This window comes from Globicephala melas, chromosome 15, assembly GCF_963455315.2.
Source record: "Globicephala melas chromosome 15, mGloMel1.2, whole genome shotgun sequence".
NCBI lineage: Eukaryota > Metazoa > Chordata > Mammalia > Artiodactyla > Delphinidae > Globicephala > Globicephala melas.
The window spans coordinates 6,926,104-6,946,925 of NC_083328.1; the positions used below are offsets into that span (position 1 = coordinate 6,926,104).

A 20,822-nucleotide genomic window follows, 5' to 3' on the forward strand; every position below is an offset into this window, starting at 1 on the left:
GTAAGGGGAGCTGAAGATTCTGAATACTAATTCCCTCTGCAAATATGAGTGATTTCAAATATGAGTTCCGTGCAGGAAGGAATCAAGAGAAGTGCCCTGGGCTACGAACCGAGTCCAACTGGGAGCAACCGCCAACTCGTACTACAGAAAACGGCTTTCGTTGCTTTTTAAGCGTCTAGGAGAACCTGGGACTGAAGTGGAGAAAGAGGGCTCCCTTGCGGGATGTGATTCTAGTGATTTGGACGGCCTCAGAGTGGGGAGGAAGGAACAAAGCCTGACTCCCATCCTCGCCCGGGCCCCTCCCCCCGACCTCGCCGCCCGACTTATTCCAGGATTAGCGTTCTAGCCAGAGACGCTCGTAAAGTTTTACGTCACTGGGATCAAGCCAATCACCTCTTTAGGTGCACCAATCGGTGTATACTTAGAGCTGAAACGAGGCCGCCCTGGCCAATGACAGAGGTCGTACGGCGGAAGAGCAGAAACGGTCTGCCGGGAAGATGGCAGCCCTGGTCCGGCCACAGGTTGATTGGCAGGTGCTGTGACCAGAGGTGAGCTTCATAGCGTGAGCGGCCGTTCGGAGGCGGAAGCCCGAAGAAGCGCGGCCCCGAACTCAGGGGGGGATCGGAGGCACAGATACAGGTCTCGGGAGAGCAGGAGACGGAAAAGGCAACTCCGGAAGAGGGCGCGGAGGCCAGCGGAATTGGGCCGAAGAGAGGGGCGGGTGCCCTGGGAGGCCCGGAAGGGGCGGGGAGGGGCGGGGCTTATGGAGATCGGGAACTGGGGCTGAAGACTAGGGCCAGGGCTGGGAGCCGGGAGGGGCTGGGTTTACGGGGTGGGCGTGACCCTCGAGGTAGGCCTTGGGGGCGGGGCCTAAAGGGACCTGAGGCACAGCTGTGGAGAGGAAGGGTTTGGGGGGCCTGGGCCTGGCCTGCGGGGCCCTCATCTAGGGGGATTCCGAGGCGGCGGCGGCATCAGTCCAGGCCCTGCCCTACGATCTCATCCCGTTCCCTTTCGCCCCTCTCGCCCCTCGGCTTTATACTCCAGGCCCTGTCCCCTGAGCTCTGCCCTCGGATGTTCCACCGCCCAGAGCTTGCATGCGCCGTGGGGCGCCCCAGGACCAGGAGCTGGTGGGTCCGGGGGCTCCTGGGCGGGGGTCCCGGGGCGCCCCTCCGCCCTCGGGACCTGTTGTCCCGGTCCTCGTCTTTCCCCCGGATCTAGTATTCAGGGCGGACCAGCGGAGTGGATCTCGGCAGCTGCTGACCCTCTATAACCCCACGGGAGCAGCGCTTCGCTTCCGAGGTGATGGGGATGGGCGCTTCGTGCTAGGGATCTGGGGGCTGGCGGTAGAACACTGGGGAGCTGGGTGGGCTGGAGCAGTCAGATGAGTACGGTCGGATGTCCAGCCCTGGGGTAGAAGGCAGGGGGGGACTCCATGGGCGGGGCTTGTGCAGGTTGTCTGAGGCAATAGTCGGTCTCTGTCTGTGTGCCTTTTCCCCTCAGTCCTGTGCACAGCACCTGCCAAATACACAGTGTTTGACGCGGAAGGATATGTGAAGCCTCAGTCCTGCATTGACATGTGAGTTGAGAGGGTGGGGAGGCTGATGGAAGCCAGGGGTCGCTGCCACCTTTCTCTCATTTACTGTGCCGTGGCTTAAGCCTCAGACCAGGTCCTCTTCCACCTGTTTACCCCACCCTCTGTCTGTGTCCCTAAGGGAAATTTTCCTGGGAGGGTGGGGCCTGGATCCTCTTGGATCACTGCCTCTTACTGCCCTTCAATGGGCCGCTCTCCTTTCTTGGGACCAGTGTGATTCGCCACGTGGCCCCCAATCCCAGCCACTATGACGTCCAGGACCGCTTCCGCATTGAGCTGTCTGAGGAGGGAACAGACGGCCGAGTGGTGGGGCGCAAGGACATCACCTCGGTTCTGAGGGCCCCAGCGTACCCCCTTGAGCTTCAGGGACAGCCTGACCCAACGCCGCACCCAGAGCCTCCTTCCTGGACAGCACCACCCACGGCTCAGCACTTCCCAGAGAGTGAGTTTAGGGATGGGAATTCTTGAGTTCTGTAAGGAGGAAGGACCTAGCATGACCCTAGACATGAGCTCAGTTGGAGTTGAAGAGGTCTTCTGGTTCAGTACTTTTTTTTTTTTTTTTTCTTTTGGCTGTGCCTGGTGGCTTGCGGGATCTTAGTTCCCCAACCAGGGATCAAATCCAGGGTCCTGGCAGTGAAAGAGTGGAGTCCTAACCACTGGACCGCCAGGGAATTCCCTTCCGTTTCAGTTTTCTGCTTTTTGGTGGAAACATTTCTAGAAATTGAGATTTTATATCAGGTTAGGGAAAAAGCAGACTTTGCAGTTTCCTTGGTTTCTGGCCTCCACTTAAAGAGAAAAATTCTTCCTTTAGCTCTGACTTCAGTACTTCCCATCATGTGTCAGCTCAGTTCAGTTCAGTAAGAAACCGGCGGCTACCCTGGTGGCAGTGGTTGAGAATCCGCCTACCAATGCAGGGGCCACGGGTTCGATCCCTTATCTGGGGAGATTCCCACACGCCACGGAGCAACTAAGCCTGTGCGCCACAACTACTGAGCCTGTGCTCTAGAGCCCGGAACCACAGCTACTGAGCCCACGTGCCACAACTACTGAAGCGCGCGCACCTAGAGTCCGTGCTTCACAACAAGAGAAGCCACCGCAATGAGTAGCCCCCACTCACCGCAACTAGAGAAATCCCTCACGCAGCAACAAAGACCTGACGCAGCCAAAAATAAATAAATACATTTATAAAAAATAAATAAATAATAAGAAACCGGGTTGAGCAATTATGTACCAAGTTGTGGGAGACAGAGGTCCCTGCCTGGCACACAGATACACAGGAGCCTTTAATCAAGGCAGAGTTGAGAGAAAACGAATGATGAGGGACCAGAGGGGAGAGGGTTTCCTGAGGCTTTGGGAACGAAGGCTCCAGGGAGGAGAGAACACTTCCAATGTCCAACAGAAAGTGGGTACACCTTCCATCTTCAGCCTCCTCCCTGAAGGGTGTTGGGCTGGGCAGGAGTGGAGGCTAGAGATCCTGATGGGCCTTGTTTCCCAGACCCCCTCCCGCACCTGGCCACCAGCTCCTTCCTCCTCTTCTTGCTGATGGGCACAGTCTCTGTGGCCTTCCTGCTGCTGCCACTCCAGGATGAACTTGGCAGCCAGCTGCCCCAAATCCTTCACGTCTCCCTGGGACAGAAGTTGGTGGCAGCCTACGTCTTGGGTGAGCACGGTGGTGGTAGGGGATCCGGGCCCAAAGAGAGGAGAGCGGGGGCTGGAAAGAGGGCGTACAGAGCTGGCGGGCTACACATAGGACCTTGCTCTTCCTCCCCTCTCCAGGCCTCCTGACCATGGTGTTCCTCCGGACCTGAGCTCCCTGCTCGACCTCCACGCCCCCTCCCCAGGCAGGGACGTGGACCTGGACGTGGACGTGAGACATTCACTGTGATGCTCATAACCTTGCCTCAACTCCTACTTCCTTCTTCCTGCCCGTCCCCTTCCCCCCAAAACCCAGGGGTTTGTATTCATTTTCCAAGCTGAATAAAATAAATTTGTAAAATTGAACTGAGAAATGTAAGGAACATGCCCCTTTCTTCCCACTTCTCTCCTCCAGTTCCTCCTACTCCCAGGGGACCTCGAGCATCAGGGAGCGAAGAGACCCAGTGAGGATTTAGAAGATCAGAGTCTTAGGCTTGGTTCTGCCCCGAAAAAAACTGTGTGACCTTGAGCAAGTCATTGAATTTCTCTGAGCTTCAGTTTCTGCCTCTAAAATGAGGGAATTGGGAAAGTTGATTCTTAAGATCCCCCTTAGCCCTATCCTCGGGATAGGATCCTGCCCCTAAGCCAACATGCCTTAAACTAAAAAGAAACAAACCCCGATACCACCTACTCCCACCTGCTAGAGAACTCAGGTCCCGCCATCCTGAGCCATCAGAGCCTCTTGCCAGGGTTGCCTGGGGGCTTCCCCCCCACCCCCACCCCCAGAATCCTCTTCTGCCTTTCTGTCCCTTTACCTGCTTTTATTTTGTCTCTTCCTTTGACCTCAACCCCTGTGGGTCAGAAACACCAAGGTCTCTGACAAGATGGGGACAGATGGCACTGCCTGCCATAACCTCAGCCTAACCAGGCAGGAGAAGTTAGGGCAAAGGAAAAGAATGGACTCCTTGAAAGGCAGGCTTCCAGCCCTCCTTCAGATGTAAGGCGAGAGGGGAGGAAAGGAAGAAGGGAAGCCAAAGACACTGGAAGTTTGTTGATTGGGAACAAGAATTAGCAAGATAACGTTAAGACAGACTCAGTCTGTTATGCTGCTGGAAGGTTATCAGTTGTTCCAGCTTTACTTTGGGGGCCTTGGGAGCTGCCCCTCTGCCCTGGGGACCTTGCCCTTCCCACACCCAGAACTGGCCCCGGTGACATGTGAGCCTGATCCTGTGCAGAGAATGGCAGCCTGTGTCTAGGATGTGAGGGCTCTCCCCGCGGTCCAGCAAACCCCTCACAAAATCATCCACACTGGACTGTCTGTGCCCAGGACCCCAAAAGGCATCTGAAGTATCGCACATTAATGATCTTGTGGATATCTGCTAGGAAACGGCCTTGCTGCCAGCGGGATCAGGAGGCTTTCTGAGACAAAGCTATGAAGGGCAGCTATAGGGGTGGGAGGGGCTTGGGTCACAGACATTTTTTTTTTTTTCCGGTACGCGGGCCTCTCACTGTTGTGGCCTCTCCCGTTGCGGAGCACAGGCTCCGGACGCGCAGGCTCAGCGGCCATGGCTCACGGGCCCAGCTGCTCCGCGGCATGTGGCATCTTCCCGGACCGGGGCACGAACTCGTGTCCCCTGCATCGGGAGGCGGACTCTCAACCACTGCGCCACCAGGGAAGCCCCACAGACATTATTTTAAGTAAATTTCTTAGAAAACAATACTGAGCTGGCAGTAATTGGAGTGGGTGGGTGTTAGTTTCCTGTGGCTGCTATAACAGGTTATCACAAACTAGTGGCTTAAAACAACATAAATTAATTCTCTTATGGTTTTGGGGGTCCGAACTCCAAAATGAGTCTTCTGGGGATGAAATCAAGGTGTCAGCAGGGCTGGTTCCTGGAGGCACCTGGGGAGGATGTTCCCTTGACTTTTCGAGTTTCTAGAGGCCATCTGCACTCCTTGGGTGGTGACCCCTTCCTCCATCTTTAAAGCCAAAGAGTGGAAATAACAAATGATCACTGTTTTAAGTCACTAAAAAAAAAAAAAAAAAAAAGCCAGGAGTGTAGCATCTTCAAATCTCTGACTCTAACCCTTTGCTTCTGTTGTCACATCTCCTTTGTCTATCTCTGATCCTCCTGCCTCCTTTAATAAGGACCCTGAGGACTTCCCTGGTGGCGCAGTGGTTAAGCATCCGCCTGCCAATGCAGTGGACACGGGTTCGAGCCCTGGTTCGGGAAGATCTCACATGCCGTGGAGCAAGTAAGCCCGTGCGCCACAACAACTGAGCCCACGTGCCACAACTACTGGGGCCCATGCGCCTAGAGCCCGTGCTCCACAACAAAGAGAAGCCACTGCAATGAGGAGTCCGCGCACCGCAACAAAGAGTAGCCCCTGCTCGCCGCAACTAGAGAAAGCCTGTGCGCAGCAACGAAGACCCAACGCAACCCAAAATAAATAAATAAATAATAAAAATAAGGACCCTGGTGATTACGTCCCCCACCCCCACCCCCAGCATAATCACCCTGTGTCACTTTGCTAAGGCTGCCACAGACTTGGTGGCTTAAAAAACAGAAATTAGGGCTTCCCTGGTGGTGCAGTGGTTGAGAGTCCGCCTGCCGATGCAGGGGACACGGGTTCGTGCCCCGGACCGGGAGGATCCCACATGCCGCGGAGCGGCTGGGCCCGTGAGCCATGGCCGCTGAGCCTGTGCGTCCAGAGCCTGTGCTCCGCAACGAGAGAGGCCACAACAGCGAGAGGCCCGCGTACGGTAAAAAAAAAACAACAAAAAAACCCCAGAAATTTATTTGATCACAGTTCTGGAGGCTAGTGTCCAAGACAAGCCGCCGACAGGTTTGGTTTTTCCTGAAGCCACTCTCCTTGACTTGCAGGTGGCACCCTTCTCACTCTGTCCTCACATGGTCTTTCTCCTGTGCACGCACATCCTTGGTGTCTCTCCGTGCATCCAATTTCCTCTTCTTATAAGGAGGTCAGTCAGATTGGATTAGGCCCATTCTGATGGCCTCATTTTAACTTAATCACTTCTTTTTTTTAATTTTGGCTGCGTTGGGTCTTTGTTGCTGCGCGTGGGCTTTCTCTAGTTGCGGCAAGCGGGGGCTACTCTTCGTTGCGGAGTGCGGGCTTCTCATTGCGGTGGCTTCTCTTGCTGCGGAGCACAGGCTCTAGGCGTGCAGACTTCAGTAGTTGCAGCATGCGGGCTCAGTAGTTGTGGCACGCAGGCCCTAGAGCACAAGGGCTTCAGTAGTTGTGGTGCGTGGGCTCAGTAGTTGTGGCTTGCAGGCTCTAGAGCACAGGCTAAGTAGTTGTGGCGCACAGGCTTAGTTGCTCCGCAGCACGTGCGATCTTCCTGGACCAGGGCTTGAACCCGTGTCCCCTGCATCGGCAGCCGCTGAGCCACCAGGGAAGTCCTTTAATCACCTTTTTAGAGGCCCTATCTCCAAACACAAACACATTCTGAGGTACTAGAGGTTAGGGTTTCAACATATGAACTTGGGGGAAACAATTCAGCCCCAAACACTCCCCATCTCAAGATCCCTGACTTAATCACCTCTGCAAAGCCCTTTTTGTCGTGTAAGGTAACGTTCATTCACAGATTCTGGGTATTAGGATGTGGACATCTTTGTCCAGAACTTTATTCTGTCTACTACAGGGAACAAATGGACAAGGTGGAGAAGGGCTGAGAAACAACTTTGGGAAATTTGTTCTGGACAGTATGTCAGGGAAGTAAGGTGTCGAGGAGGCTTCTGACCCCTAGTCCAGGCTCCTGAGAACCCACCAAGTCCGACTCAGGGAGGTAAGGAGGAGGCAGTTTCATCTTGGAACCCAGGAGCATCCCAAGCCGTAAACTAAGAAGTCTTCACTTCCCAGCATCTGAGGAGCAGGCTAGGACCTCTCACGCCATACTGGGAGCAAGAGAGGACCAGGAGCCTGAGAGGCGGACCCTAGGATTTATGCAGCTGCCGGGAAGAACGAGGGCCATAGCCTCCTGAGACCATGATTAAAGGTAAGGTGGTGGCAGCAGCACCTGTAATTCCCTGCTCTCCTGCAGCTTCCACCTCAGTGGACGACAATTGGCCAAAGGGGACCCAAGAGGGGAGAGAGGTCCCAGGCTGGGCTAATATAATGGCTGTGTAATCAGTGCAGTCTCACAGGGCTCTGTGCTCCAAATGGGGCCCTGTGCTTAGGGGTTAGTGCCCTGCGGTCTCTATCTTGAAATTCTTAATGATTTCACCTCTGAATTTGTGTTTTGGAAGTGCAGCCCAATGAGACAGTGGAGCATGTGCTGGGGGTCCTGCCTCCCCTGGATGGGTTCTCACCTGTTGGCTCCCTGCCCCCACCCAACCACAGCTGCCACCTTCCTTCCCCAGTAGGGACCTGGGCGCAGGCACACGGAGGGTCCACGTCTGGGTCTGGGTCAGGGTTGGGCACATGTGCTATCTGTAGCAAGTCATGGGGCAGAACCCTGCGTGCCTAAGGGGATCTGCCCCAGAGTATTTCCTTGTCTCAGGGATCTGGACATTAAATAACAACTTAAAAACCACCATGACAGGTTGAGAGACTGTGGAAGAAAGAAAAAAGCTTTGTTCTTGCTTTTTAAAAACAAATTTTTTTTTTTTGGCTGTGCCTTATAACATGCGGGATCTTAGTTCCATGACCAGGGATTGAACCCACACCCCCTGCACTGGGAGTGTGAAGTCTTAAGCACCGGACCACCAGGGAAATCTTGCTTTTTGAACAAAAGGCCCCACATTTTCATTTTGTACCAGGCCTTGCAAATTATGTAGCCGTCCCTGGTCCCAGGAGGAGGTACAGAGCCAGCCCCCCACCCATGGTGGTCTTTGGAGAAGGGCCCTCCTTATTTCCTCAGGCAGTTTCCTTAGTTCCTTAGGTAACGGGAACAGCTCTTTAACCCATGGAGACAGCATTCCCACTTGCATCCTCTCTGGCCTCTTCTGCCCAACCCTTCCCTAGCTCTCAAGGGAGGGATGATTGGGTGAGGTGAGGGTGAGGAAGACGCATAAAAGTGCCCGTAAACAACAGATGCCACAGGTGGTTTATTGAGGTTCAAACCCCAGCCCCTCCCACTGCACGACATGGGTTGGCCATAAAGTTATGGTCGCAGCAGATCTTTCCCACCAAGAAGGCTGGCCAGGTCCCCGGAAACCTTCCAGAGTGGTCTCTAGCTGTAGAGGGGGGACCCTGCTCCTGAAGAGGAAGGGGCTGTGACTGAGAGAGCAGATGCTGCTCCCTGATTAGCTGACAGTATGACCATCCCATTATGGAAGGCACTGCTCACCTACTCCTACGTTGCAGGGCCTGGGGTGTGTGGGGGTCTGCGCTGGCGTCATTGCTGGGGCCCTTGGAGGTACGGTAAGGGCTAAAAATGAGTCAGCAATGGGAGGTGGTGCACAGGCATCTCGGTCACCCAGAAATCACTCGAAGGGAGAGCAGGCGCTCTCGGCAGGGGTCAGGGGCATGTGCCGTGACCCCACCATACCACGGGCCTCAGAAGTTGTTATCGATGTTCCAGACGTCCCCGCTCAGCGCGTTGGCTGCCCCCTGCAGCGTCCAGGTGAGCAGGGCCAGCTGGCGCCGGAAGCGGCTCTCCTGGAAGCCCAGGCCCCGCGCCACCTGGGCCTCCTCCCCAAGGGCCCCAGGGCCACTCGAGCGCAGCAGCCGCACGTGGTCCACCAGGGCACCCAGTGTGTGGTCTCCGCGACCCAGGAAGATGTGGCGGAACGGTGAGTCGGCCGCCGACACGTACTGGGACAGGAAGTAGAACTCCACCTGCGCCGAGAAGGGGATGTGGTTGGAGCCCGAACACCAGTTCCAGACCAACCTTGGGACCTCACGCGCGCTTAATAAATATTGTTGAGCAGCCTCTTTAAGTCCCACCTCCCTTCGGCCACCCAATCAGGAATGGTCGTTCTGTAACGTCATCAGTAGTCAGGTAGGATGCGTCCTCCCACTGTGTTTTGGGTTGGATCCCTTTCTTTCTACCCCTTGAGCTTCCAAGCCTGCATCTTTCTTCCTCACCCATTCACTTCCCTGCCCAAAGCCTCAAAGAACCGTCTATCGTCCTGCTGTTCCTCACCTCCCCATACCCCAGTCATTCCTGCCCACCTGCGTGAATGCCCACGACCCAGAGTCAAACGACAAGGGGACAGGCCAGCCCTGATGAAGTGCCTGACTCTGGGTCCTCACCCTCTTGACTCAGATGCTGTTGGTTTTTCCTGAGATGGCCGCGCTCCCAGCCCAGTTCTCCCACCTCTCTGCCAGCCTCTCCGGTTCCTTCTGTTCCCACCTGTGGGCAGGCCCAGGGTTCGACCTCTACTTTCTTCTCTTCTCATTACCTACAATCCAATGGTTTTCAACCCTGGCTGCACATTAGAATCACTTGAGGAAGATTTTAAAATTAGCATTGCGTGGGTGCCACCCCAGCAGAATCAGAATCTCTAGGGGTGGTCTCACACACTCATGTCTCTTAAGTCCTCCACCTTTCACTCAGAGAGCTCATCCATGCCCCTGGCTTCAACTGGGACCTCATGGGGACAACTGCCAAGTCTACTCCACAAATCATCGCCTGGAATCCTATCCCCCAGTCTGCTGGACCTCCCCACTGGGGTAGGGGGTACCCAGCCACAGCCTCACACACATGTAGACACCAACTTCTTCCAAAACCTGACCTTCGCACCCACCTTCCCTCATGAGCACCATGGCGTACCCCAGGTGCCAGGCTCTCAACCTCAAAGGTGAATAAGAGTTGGGTGGACACAGGGTCAGACTTTGGTTTCCAGTTTCTCTTTGGGATCAGACTGCCTGGTCCTTAATTTCAGCTTCACCACTTACTGTGTGATTTTGAATAAGTCACTTAGCCTCTCTGAGCCTCAGTTACTGTGTACAATAATAGCAAACTCACAGGATTTGGAGGAGTCCTACGGGAGGAAGTGAAGTAAAGCCTTAGCACGTGATAGCCCTCCATAAATGGTAGCTGCTATTATTATTCTCCTCCTCTTCCCTCAACACCCAGTCCGTCCATTTTTCCTTCCAAATGTCGCACACCAGCTCAATCCCCTCACCCACCCAGAGCTCAGCTGTCACTAACTTCCTTCCCTTTTCAAGCCGTTTACACTCTGGCCAGGTATTTCCTAAAATTCCACTTTGCCCACATCACTGGCCTGCTCGAAAACCTTCCAACTTTCCTTGATGCCCAGACCCTCAAAACCCAGACATCCTTTTTTTTTTTTTTTTTTTTTGTCTTGCCATGTGGCATGCGGGGATCTTAGTTCCCTGACCAGGGATCGAACCCGTACCCCCTGCAGTGGAAGCGAGGAGTCTTAACCACTGGACCACCAGGGAAGTCCCAGAACCCAAACTTCTTATACTGGCATTCAAGTCTCCCCATAGTTGATCCCTAACCCACTCCTCTCCACTCCTCCACAGGGCTTCTGTTCTGGCTCTGCTGGTCTACACACTACTCCCAAGGAAAGCCAGGCCTAGTGCACTGCCATGCCCTTATTCTTGGTGTCTCCATCCTGAAATATGCTCTTTTTGCACCAACCCAAGTTCTGTCTGTTCCTCAAGACCCACATTATAGTCTAAAGCAGGGGTCAGCAAACATTTTTTGGAAAAAGCCAGATCGTAACTATTGTAGGCTTTGCAGGCCACACTGTTTCTGTTGCAACTACTCAACTTTGCTGCTGTAGCACACAGGCAGCCACACACAATAGAAAAATCAACGAGCATGGCTGTGTTAAAATAAAACTTCATTTACAAAAACAGGTGGCAAGCCAGATTTGGCCTGCTGGCTAGTTTACCAACCCCTGGGTTAGAACCACAAAGTTCCCTGGGTCTGGCCCAGCCCTGTTTGAGGTTCTGAAGCCCTGCATCTTTTACTCTCCAGCCCTGAGTCTGAATCGTGTCCCTTACACACAGAGGCCCTTTATCCCTTGGTGGGCACATTGCAACTTGAGGGATAGGGTGAGGGGGTGTCTTTCTTTGTCTCTAGAGCCTGGCACAGCAGGGGTTAAAGCAAGATCTGTGAATGAGCATGAATCGCCCATTCCAGGAGAAAGGAGCCAGGACCAAAGAGCAAGATGGGTGGGCTTGCGAACAGAAAGACGGTATGAGTGATGCCAAGGGAAGCAGGCAGGGACACAACAGGAAAAAGGAGGGGGGAGAAAGAACAAGACCTTCCCAAACCGCGCATGTGTACACTGCGGGGTCCCGGTTCACCCCACACTCACTGAGGATGGCCCTGCTTATCATTTTGCCCTATAGACTTTTCCCCTCGCCTACAGTCCCTACCCACCCATTTCCAGAGATCAAAGGGCCGCAGGGTTGAGTTCTTGGGGTAAGGAAATGGAAGGAAGAGGATGGGTTGGAACTGGAGCTGGGGTGCAGGCTGCAGGAGGGAATAATAATCTTGTATAACTTTCACATGACACTTCCTCCAGGCAGCCTTTCTGGGTTCCATCCATCTCACCAGAAGTAAGAGAGCTCTCTACGCTCTGAATTGTTTACACCATTTGCATCTCCCAAGCCATAATCCTGTGCCTCTTAGACCATGGACCACCGTGGACATGCTTCTTCTCTCCAGAAGGGAGAGGAGGCGGTGGGTAACCGGAGGGGGCGCGGTTGTCCCAGTTCTGCCATTCGGTGGCCGGGCGACTGTGGCTAAGGGGCTGACCCTCCCTGTCTCATCACTTTGCGGGCCCGCCTCTGTGGTCGCTCCAGCTTGACGGGTCTGTGAGCAAAGCACTGTGAGTCCAGGACTGGGAACGCCCCGAAGACAGGTACAAATGAAAGCGGAACGAGGGTAGGACAGCTCACTGGCGCAGGGCCGAAAGGAGGGGCCCCACGCCGCCGGAAGAGGGCGGGGCGGCGCCGCCGGCCGCGGCCGGGCTGGGCGGGGCCTCACCCGCATAATGCGCACGTTGTACATGCGCGTCAGTCTCTCGTCGCTCTCCTCCGAGCTGTAGATCTCCTTCCGCAGCTTCTCGGCCGCCCGGATGTAGTCCCCCCGCGCCGAGTACACCCACTGGAGGGTCAGCCCGCGGGCCTGAGGGCGAAGGCGCGGGCTGGAGCCAGCGGCAGGGGCCATGACCCTGGCCTAGGGTGGAGGTCCAGGTGCTGGGGGACGGAGCTGGGACCCCGGGCCTGGCAGGAGTGGGGAGGTATAGGGGGACAGAATGCTGGGGGCAGAATGAAGGGAGAGAGAAGACCTGTGCTGTTGGGCGGGTGCTAGCTGGGTCCTAGGGGCTTAGTGACTGGGGCAGGAGTAAAGGGGCCAGGTTGCCAGAGGGGCCCTAGACCAAGGGGAGAGGGGCCAGATCCCCTGGCCCGGGCAGCACTTTAATGGGATATAGCACCCCCCACCGCCAGAAGCCGGGAGCAGGGTTGGCGTCTTGGACCTTGAGGTCCCCAGAGAACTCATTGAGGCTGCCGATGTGCCTGAGGACCACATCCCCATAGCGGCCGAAGTCGAGGGGCAGGAGGTGATCGTGGCTGAGCCGGATGAGGAGCTGCCCGGCGAGCTGGGCCACAGCCTGGGCCACGGCAGGCAGGCGGCCCCGCAGTACCCTGTGCAGGTTCTCATAGGTGTCGTCCTTCGTGTGCAGGAACGGGTACATCGGGCCATCCTGCCGGGACAGGGCGGAGGCTGGCGCGCGGGCACAGTGCGAACAGGCCCAGGGGCTGCTGTTCTGGGGCAGGGCCCGGAAGTCTCACCTCCATGAAGGAGAACTCAACGGCAGGGACCCCCGCAAAGGCCGTGAAGGAATAGGCACTGCTGTCCATGGGCAGCGGCCGGATCCTGGGGATGGGCAGGTTGGAGCGCTGTGTGGGTTCAGGGTCCCCCCACATATCCCCCCCAGCTCTCTTCCCTCCCTTCCCTGCCCAACTTACACCTCAGCTTCCCAGCTGTGATTGTTGAACACCACCTGCTCGAAGAGGGTCTGCCCACTGCGGTTAGGAGAGTCCACCTGGGGGCAGGGTGGGGGGCACCAGTCAGGCTCTGGCGGCCACCAGCTTCCCTTCATCCCCCACTGCTGGCCAGGCTCTTACCTGCTTTAGGATGTTCTCGATGAGGCTGATCAGAAGGGGGCTGGTCTTGGCGTGGAACTTGTCATCCCCTGCGGAGAGGGATGCCGGGCTCAAGGCTTGGCCCGGAGGGCAGGGTGCACCAGAGGGGGCCCAGGTGGTGGCACTGCCCCTGCTCACCCAGCACTGCGTTGTCCAGGCTCACATAGACTACGGCTTTGAGGTGCAGCACGCTGAGGTAGCCCTGTGGGTGTGGGGTGTGGAGTATGAAATCCCCCTGCCTCTCCCCACTGCCTGACTACCTGCCCAGGACCCCAGGTTACCTCCAGCCACTCCATGGAGCCCACACTCCCAAAGTCACCACCATCCCAGCTGATGAAGAGAAGACTTCTGCGGGGCCGGAAGCCTGGTGGTGGAGGGGGGGAAGGAGGGAGGATGGGCTTGGCTGGGGGCCAGGCAAAGACCCACCTCTTTGTCTTCCTCTGTCCTGGTCCCCTGGGATCTCTCCTTCCCTCCCATCAAGCCACCATCCCAGCCCATCTCACCCGGGTCTGCCCTGACTCAGCTGTGTCAGTGACGGGGATTGCTTACATAGGGAATCTCCTGCTTAATCTTCACTCAGACATGGACTATTAGTACTTTCATGTTTAAATGAGGAAATGGGGCTTCCCTGGTGGCGCAGTGGTTGAGAGTCCACCTGCCGATGCAGGGGACACGGGTTCGTGCCCCGGTCCGGGAAGATCCCACATGCCGCGGAGCGGCTGGGCCCGTGAGCCATGGCCGCTGAGCCTGCGCGTCCGGAGCCTGTGCTCCGCAACGGGAGAGGCCACAACAGTGAGAGGCCCGCGTACCGCAAAAAAAAAAAAAAAAAGAGGAAATGGAGGTGAAGTGACTTGCCCAGGGCCACACAGCCAGGACACGGAGGAGCCAGGTTTGGAGCCCAGGTCTCAGTGGCCACCCTCCAGCCTGTGCTTGTAACTGCCTCTCTGCCCTGTCCTAGCTCAGACCACAGCCCCAGCTGCCCGGCCCAGGCCCAGACCCTGACCTTACCATTGCTCACCATGGAGGAAAAGGTCCGCACCAGCTCCAGCAGTATGGCGGTCCCCACGGCGGACCTGGCTGCTCCTGGGCCCCATGCATCCCTCTGGGCCCCAATGACAACATAGTGATCTGGGGGAGGGGATGTTGGGGCCCACCTCTTACATGGGCAGAACCCAGAGGCTTCTCCCTTGACCCTGGGAGGGTCCATTTCTGCAGGACCCTAACATCTCTGCAGCCCCAGCCCTGCAATCCCTGCTGCCCCTAAAGAGAGTTCCTCTCCTCCCCTTGGCCCTTCCTGGGTGGGCTGCTCCTTCATCACATTGCCTGGGGTCATTCTGGGCTCCATTACCTGCCTGATCGGGGTGCCCCTCTGTTCACAAAGTCCTGACAGGTTTAAAGTCTCTCTAACCCTTCCCACTCACACTCCCACCACCAGCATCCTCATCTGAGCCTCATCACAGGCCTCCCTGTGCCTCTTCCTTCAGTGCTTCTAGGTACCACACTCTTTGGCTCAAGAACCCAATTTGATTCCCCACTGTTATCCACAACAAGTTATGCTTGAAAGGTTCATCTATCTAGTCTGACCTCCCTTTCATGCTGTAACATCACCCAACTTACGCTTGCTCACCTCTGGTGCTAGGGAACTCACTACTGTGCAGAACTGCCCATTCTGTCTTGGGACAGCTTCAACCGTGAGGTCTCCTCACTGCCACCCCCTCAGTTCCAGCCCATCCCCAACTTGCCAGCCTCCCTCCCTGCTAACCCCAGCTCCCCTGCTGCAGGGTGTGGGTGACGCTGGATAAGCAGGCACACCTGGCTCTGAGCGGCCCTCGATGCAGCCAAAGATGTTGCTGATGGGGGTGGAGGCCCTGTGGTTGTTGACCCCTAGGTGCAGGCCTGGCCCAGGGCCCAGGCGATAAGGGGAGACTGGGAGGTGCCCCTGCCATTCCTGGGGGGCCACAGGGCCTTCAAGCTTCCTGGGGAGGGGTAGAGCAGAAAGGGTTAGAAGTGGCAGAGAGTCCCAGGCTATAGAAGAGCCCAAAGCCCCCACTTCACTCTTTCTCTCCCTCACACCCTCTGGCTCCAGCTCTCTGCATCTGTACTCTGCCTGAGGGGCCAGTGCAGCCAGGGCTGCCTTGGACAGTTGTGCAGGTTGTGTCCTGCTCAAGAGTGCCCAGCAGAGGTGGGTGTGATATCCAGCTGGAGCTCCACTCACCAAATGGCAAGAGGCCATGCCCACCCAGAAGACCCACCTTGTTCTGGTTCACCCAAAGGCACCTTACGGGCTAGCTGCAGCCTACCTCTCCCTGCCTCCTCCCCTCCTGGTCCCCACATGGCCCCCACCTCAGTAGGAGGGAGGCAGTGTCCGCGCTGATGGGCTGGGCTGGGATGCTGGGGAGGCCCGAGGACTGGACCGGAGGGAACTGGGTTTGATTGAAGGAAGGGAAGCCAGGTGTGTAGGGATCTCCTGTTCCCAGGTGCACCTGTGGGGAGAGGGTTGCCCACACTGAAACTGTGAGCCGGGCTCCCCAGAATAGGGCGCCAGCCTCATCCTAGGCAGGCTGTGCAGCCCTGGGACCACAGGAAGGCACTACTGGCTCCCCGAGACTCACATGTCCATACACAGCCCGGTGGCTGGACAGGCTAAGCTTGTGTGGGCCCTGGGAGAAGTCTGCCGGGTCCGGGTATATGAGCACTCCTTGGGCCCCAAAGTCCTGGGCACTGGCCACCTGGGGAAGGGAGGTGGCTAAAGGACCCCTTCTCCCAGAGAAAACGGATTTATAAAAGCTGAAGGAGCAAGTGAAAGTGGAATGGCACGGCCTCTGATCAGCCGTGGATCCACAGAGAGGCTGTGGCACCCCCTGGACCTCGCCTTCTGCCCTCCCGCAGTGCCTCGGCAGCCCCCAGACCTCACTGTACCCCACATCCCCTCCTGTTTCTGTTCCCCACCCCAACCTCCTGATTTTGTTCCCTGCCAACGGTTTCTTACGACCCATTTGGTTCTTCCTTTTCTCTCTGTGACCGCCTCCTAGACGCTTCCTATTTGCCGCCATCCGATCCCCGGACTTCCCAGCCGGCACCCTCCCCGCTCCGCCCCAACCCGCATCCAGGGTCCCTCACCTTCTGGGCGAAGTTGATCACCCCCAAGCGCACCAGCAGGAGCCGCCCCTTCGGCTCCACGCCCCGGGCCCGCAGGTCCTGCAGGTCCTCCGGCCGCCCGTAGTGGGCGTACACCAGCTCTCCCTGGGGAGGAGGATGGGGAGGGCAGTGAGGCGCGCCCCTGCTCCGCCGCCAGGGAAAGTGCACGCTGCCCCATCCTGGGGACCGGGCAGGAGGCGCTCACCGTGGCGTTGCCCGTGGCGCTGTACGGGCAGTAAACGTCCGGGTCCTCCAGTGGCAGCTGCTCCCCATGCTTCCCGGCGGCATCCACCCAGTGCAGGGCGTTGGGGTGAGCCCTGAGGAGCGGGGGTGGTGAGCGACCCACCCACAGGCCGCCCACCCCTCCTCGCCCCCCAACCCCACCCCATGCACTCACGGGTCCGGGAACTGCAGCCCCACGTAGTGCGTGTCCATCCACACGTGGTCCAGCTTCTGGCTCAAGAGCACCGCGCGGAGGTCCTGAACCAGGGCTGCCATCCCGGCCGAGCCGGCTACCCTTTCCCGAAGGCTGGTTTGCCTGCGCAGGGAGAGGGGGGATTGGGGCGCAGGAGGAGAGAGGGGCAGGGACTTCTGGGGACCTGGAGGAGAGGGCGGGAGCAGGGGAAGGATGCCAGAGGTGTGGGGTGGCCCCAGCCCCGGGCAGTGAGGGGCTCTTAAGGCTCTCCTGCCATCACTACCAGGGTTGCGCTGGAGGGTCTCCAGGGCCTCCTTCTGCTGAAACCTCAGCTTCTGATAGCCAGGGGTCCTGTCCACCACCCCTTAGGTTTTTCACAGGTCAGGCCAAACTCACCAGTCTACCTACTGTCCCCTCCACACATACACAAACTAGCCTGTGCATTGCCCCAGGCATGAAAACACTTTTCTTCCAAAGGGCTATCTGGGCAGAGGTGAGGGGCCCTGCATCTCTCTCATCCTCCAGCTGGGCCTAATGGAGACACCTTGCACCAAGGTTGCCGGTGGAATCTGGGGTCACTTGTCTGGTTGGAGACCTCACCCTGTCTTCTTCCATAGTCACCACCTAACTAGCCAGCCTGCTGTCACTGGAACGCTCCCTGATCTTCCATTTGCCTGTGCCAGCACGGCCCCTGCATGGCCTCTCTCTCAACCAGCTCCACCTGTGCTCTTTCCATGGCAAACAAACTTCCCTTCTCAGCATCAGCACCGAATACCCCTTCTACCTTTTGCCTTGGCAGAAACCTGGCTGTCCCTTGGGAGGCCAGGTCTCCTTCGGGACATGTGAAAAAAGCAGCTCACGCTCTCATACCACCCAGGCCCAGAGAGGAGGTGTGCTTCTGGCTCCACTGTTCACGTTTCTGACCACGAAACTCTCTTCCGTCAAAGTCCCTGCCATCCAGCAGTCCCACCCTCTGTCCTTCCTCGCTGCTGTTATCTTTTAGCCAATTGGTCACTTAGCCACTTTCAGTGAAGACTTTGGCATCTGGCCAGCCACTTCCCTGGCCACATCCTGGATCTTGTCCCCAGAACTCCATCTCTGGAATACTGATCCAATTTACTGAACACCTACTAAGCGCTAGGCATGGTGGTAGGTGCTGGAGACTGCAAGATAAATAGGACACAGTTTATCATATAAATCTTAAAAGTTCCAGAATCTCACTCCCTGACCGGAGCTTTTCAGGTTGGAACTCACTCCCTTAGTCTCACTATACCTGTTCTGCAACTCCTTGGAGCACTCCACACTGTCCAATTTCTCCATGTCTATCAGCTCCTCCCTGGTTTCCCTTCCTTCCCCAACCAACCTAGAGTCATACATCACCTCATTGCCCACTCCCTCTCACTGCTCCCGTCTTGCCTCCCTGCCCTTTGATGGCATCCACAGTGCCACCCCCCACCCCCATAGATCTGTCAAACCATCTACTTGCTCAGGCTGTACCCAGACTACTAAGTGTTGCTCAACAGAAAAAAAACCAACAAAAACCACCATACATGTAGGGACTTCCCTGGTGGCGCGGTGATTGGGAATCCACCTGCCAATGCAGGGGACACGGGTTCAAGCCCTGGTCCAGGAGGATTCCACATGCTGCAGAGCAACTGAGCCCATGTGCCACAGCTACTGAGCCCACACGCCACAACTACTGAAGCCCATGTGCCTAGAGCCCGTGCTCCACAACAAGAGAAGCCACTGCAATGAGAAGCCCGCACACCACAACGAAGAGTAGCCTCCGCTCTCTGCAACTAGAGAAAGCCCACGCGCAGCAATGAAGACCCGATGCAGCCAAAAATAAATTAATTAATTTAAAAACCAAACCAAAACAAAAAAACATGCACGTTGTTGATGCCACAGATTCAAGCAAAATGGATCCAGCAGTGTATCAACAAATAATAATACACTTCGATCAAGTTTATGTTGATCTCATGAAGACAAGGAAATCTATTAATACAAATGACTACATAAACTTTAAAGAAGAAAAATCGTGATCATATCAATACATTCTGGAAAAATATTTGAAAAAAATTGATTCTTGTTCCTCCTTTCCTGATCATTAAAAAAAAAGAAAAAGTCTCAGTAAGTTAGGAATAGAAGGAAACTTCCTTAATTTGCTTTTAAAAACCTAACTGGGGGAATTCCCTGGCGGTCACTGCCGAGGGCCCGGGTTCCCAAAAAAAAAAAGCGACAATGACAAAGTATTAGAAAAACATTCCTATGAAAGTTAGGAACTAGGCAAGGATATTTACTATCTCATTACCTAAATTCATGTCCTCTCCAATGCAATAATAAATGAAAAAGATATAAAAGATATATGCATTGGAAAAGAAACTATGCGTCTCTCACTAAATATAGATTATACAATTTTCTACTTAGGAAACCCAGGAAAACCCACTGAAGAAATGATTCCTGACCTCTTCTCTGGACCTACCCGAGCAGCTCCATCCCAGTAGGAAAAGGTGACCTCAGCAGGACAAAAGAAATGCTAGCCTGCTCACGCTGGGCTGGCAGACCCCACAGATTGGGGGATGGTCTTTGCCCACACATACATTTGCTTCTTTTTCTGATTCCCTAAGTCCCCCCTTCTCAGAGCCCCCCAGAGCTCCCCACTGCCACAGGTCAAAATCCAAGCGCCTCAACGTGGCATTCAAGACTTTTCTGGGTCTGTCCCACTTCATATGTGGATGCTGGAGCCCTCTGTGCTCATTCAGGCAGCTCCCTCAGCTTCCAAATATGTCATCTGCTGCCCTCCCTCCCCTCAGCTCCAAACGCCTTCTATCCTTCCCAGGACCACTGAACAGGGAGGCCAGGGCGGCAGGTGGAAGGACTCAGGGTCCCGGGTGAAGAGGAAGGGAGGCTGAGTCTGAGCAGATGATGGTTTTTGAGGGCCTGGAATGGGACTGGCTGATCCTCACCTGATGGTATCTTCCAGACGCCCCTCCCCCAGGTGCCGCAGAAACATGGCCTGGAGGTCGCTCCAGTACAATGTGCCCTGGTGGGAGTCCGGGCTCAGCTCATGGTTCATGTCCTCGCTGACCACCATCACGTCATCCCCACATGCCTGGCAGGACCCCCGGAAGACCACGTAGCCCAGGAGGAAGGCTGGTGGGTGGCAAGATGGAGAGTCTCCTTGTGCCCCTCTCTGGACCCCAGATATTTCCCCCAGCCCAGCCCCTCCACTGGGGGTGGGGATGACTCTCACCCCCAGTGAAGATCAGTAGGGCTGTCAGGACCAGGTAGGGGGTGGCTCTTCGTCCAGCTGCTGCCCAGAGTCTGGGGTTTTGCCGAGCTGGTCGAGAGCCCAGGGGCTCGGGGCCCCTCAGCTCCATGGGGAAGAAGTGGGCCGGTGGCTCGGTCCCCTCCTCCCTGTCTTCCTCTTCCTCCTCCAGGGGCCCCTGCTGGGTGCCCTCCACACGCTTGTAGATGGTCTGAGAGGGTCCTGGGGACAACCTTTGCTGTAGGGGCGTGGTGGACATGAAATCGGGGAAAGAGGCCTGGAGGATGGGGAGGAATCTGGCGATAACAGGGTCAGTGACTTCGGGGTGCCATGGGCACAAGGCAGGGGAGAGGGCCCCAAGAAGCAGGCTCGGGGGGAGAGTAGGAGGTAGGGAAGGGGAGGGGCCCGCCTTGGGGTTTGGGAGGGGACTGAGGACCTGGAGAGAAGGCCTAAGGGTCCCCCAGCCCCACGCTATCTTACCGCTCTCTGGAGTAGACCCCAAAGCCGCTCCATGCTCGTGCCCCTCCTGAGCCCTGCAGTCTGTCCCCCACCCCCAGTGATAAACCGTTTGTGGGAGCCCCAAGAGGCCCCTTATCAGCCCTGGCAGGCAGCCTGAGCCCAGGCCCTTCTCTGCCTCCCCCGTCCCAGGGTGGGGGCACAGTCCGGGCTTCAGTTCA

General features: G+C 56.4%; 2 protein-coding genes across 5 annotated transcripts; one reads left to right on the forward strand and one right to left on the reverse strand.

Moving 5' to 3' along the window:
- The first annotated feature begins 437 nt into the window (after positions 1-437).
- MOSPD3 (motile sperm domain containing 3) lies at positions 438-3,591 on the forward strand. Of its 4 annotated transcripts, XM_060284663.1 has the most exons (7): positions 444-548; positions 1,045-1,127; positions 1,219-1,299; positions 1,501-1,576; positions 1,804-2,033; positions 3,087-3,251; positions 3,368-3,591. In XM_060284663.1, the coding sequence occupies exons 1-7, from the start codon at positions 451-453 to the stop codon at positions 3,397-3,399; spliced, it is 765 nt and encodes a 254-aa protein (XP_060140646.1). In that variant the 5' UTR covers positions 444-450; the 3' UTR covers positions 3,400-3,591. The 4 variants fall into 4 exon arrangements, with proteins under 4 accessions (XP_030701734.1, XP_060140646.1, XP_060140647.1 ...); XM_030845874.2 differs by having other exon boundaries at positions 438-548; positions 1,045-1,299; XM_060284664.2 differs by lacking the exon at positions 444-548 and adding an exon at positions 589-639 and having other exon boundaries at positions 1,045-1,299.
- Positions 3,592-8,322: 4,731 nt separating this feature from the next.
- Positions 8,323-20,396, reverse strand: TFR2 (transferrin receptor 2). Its single transcript, XM_030845857.2, has 17 exons — positions 20,131-20,396; positions 19,844-20,030; positions 16,860-17,000; positions 16,668-16,779; positions 16,445-16,567; positions 15,937-16,053; positions 15,668-15,807; positions 15,137-15,300; positions 14,333-14,452; positions 13,606-13,688; positions 13,463-13,526; positions 13,307-13,374; positions 13,148-13,224; positions 12,971-13,055; positions 12,655-12,882; positions 12,162-12,302; positions 8,323-9,028 (listed from the first exon to the last, which is right to left on the reverse strand). Exons 1-17 carry the CDS (start codon positions 20,255-20,257, stop codon positions 8,747-8,749), a joined length of 2,259 nt encoding a protein of 752 aa, XP_030701717.2. The 5' UTR covers positions 20,258-20,396; the 3' UTR covers positions 8,323-8,746.
- Positions 20,397-20,822: the final 426 nt, after the last annotated feature.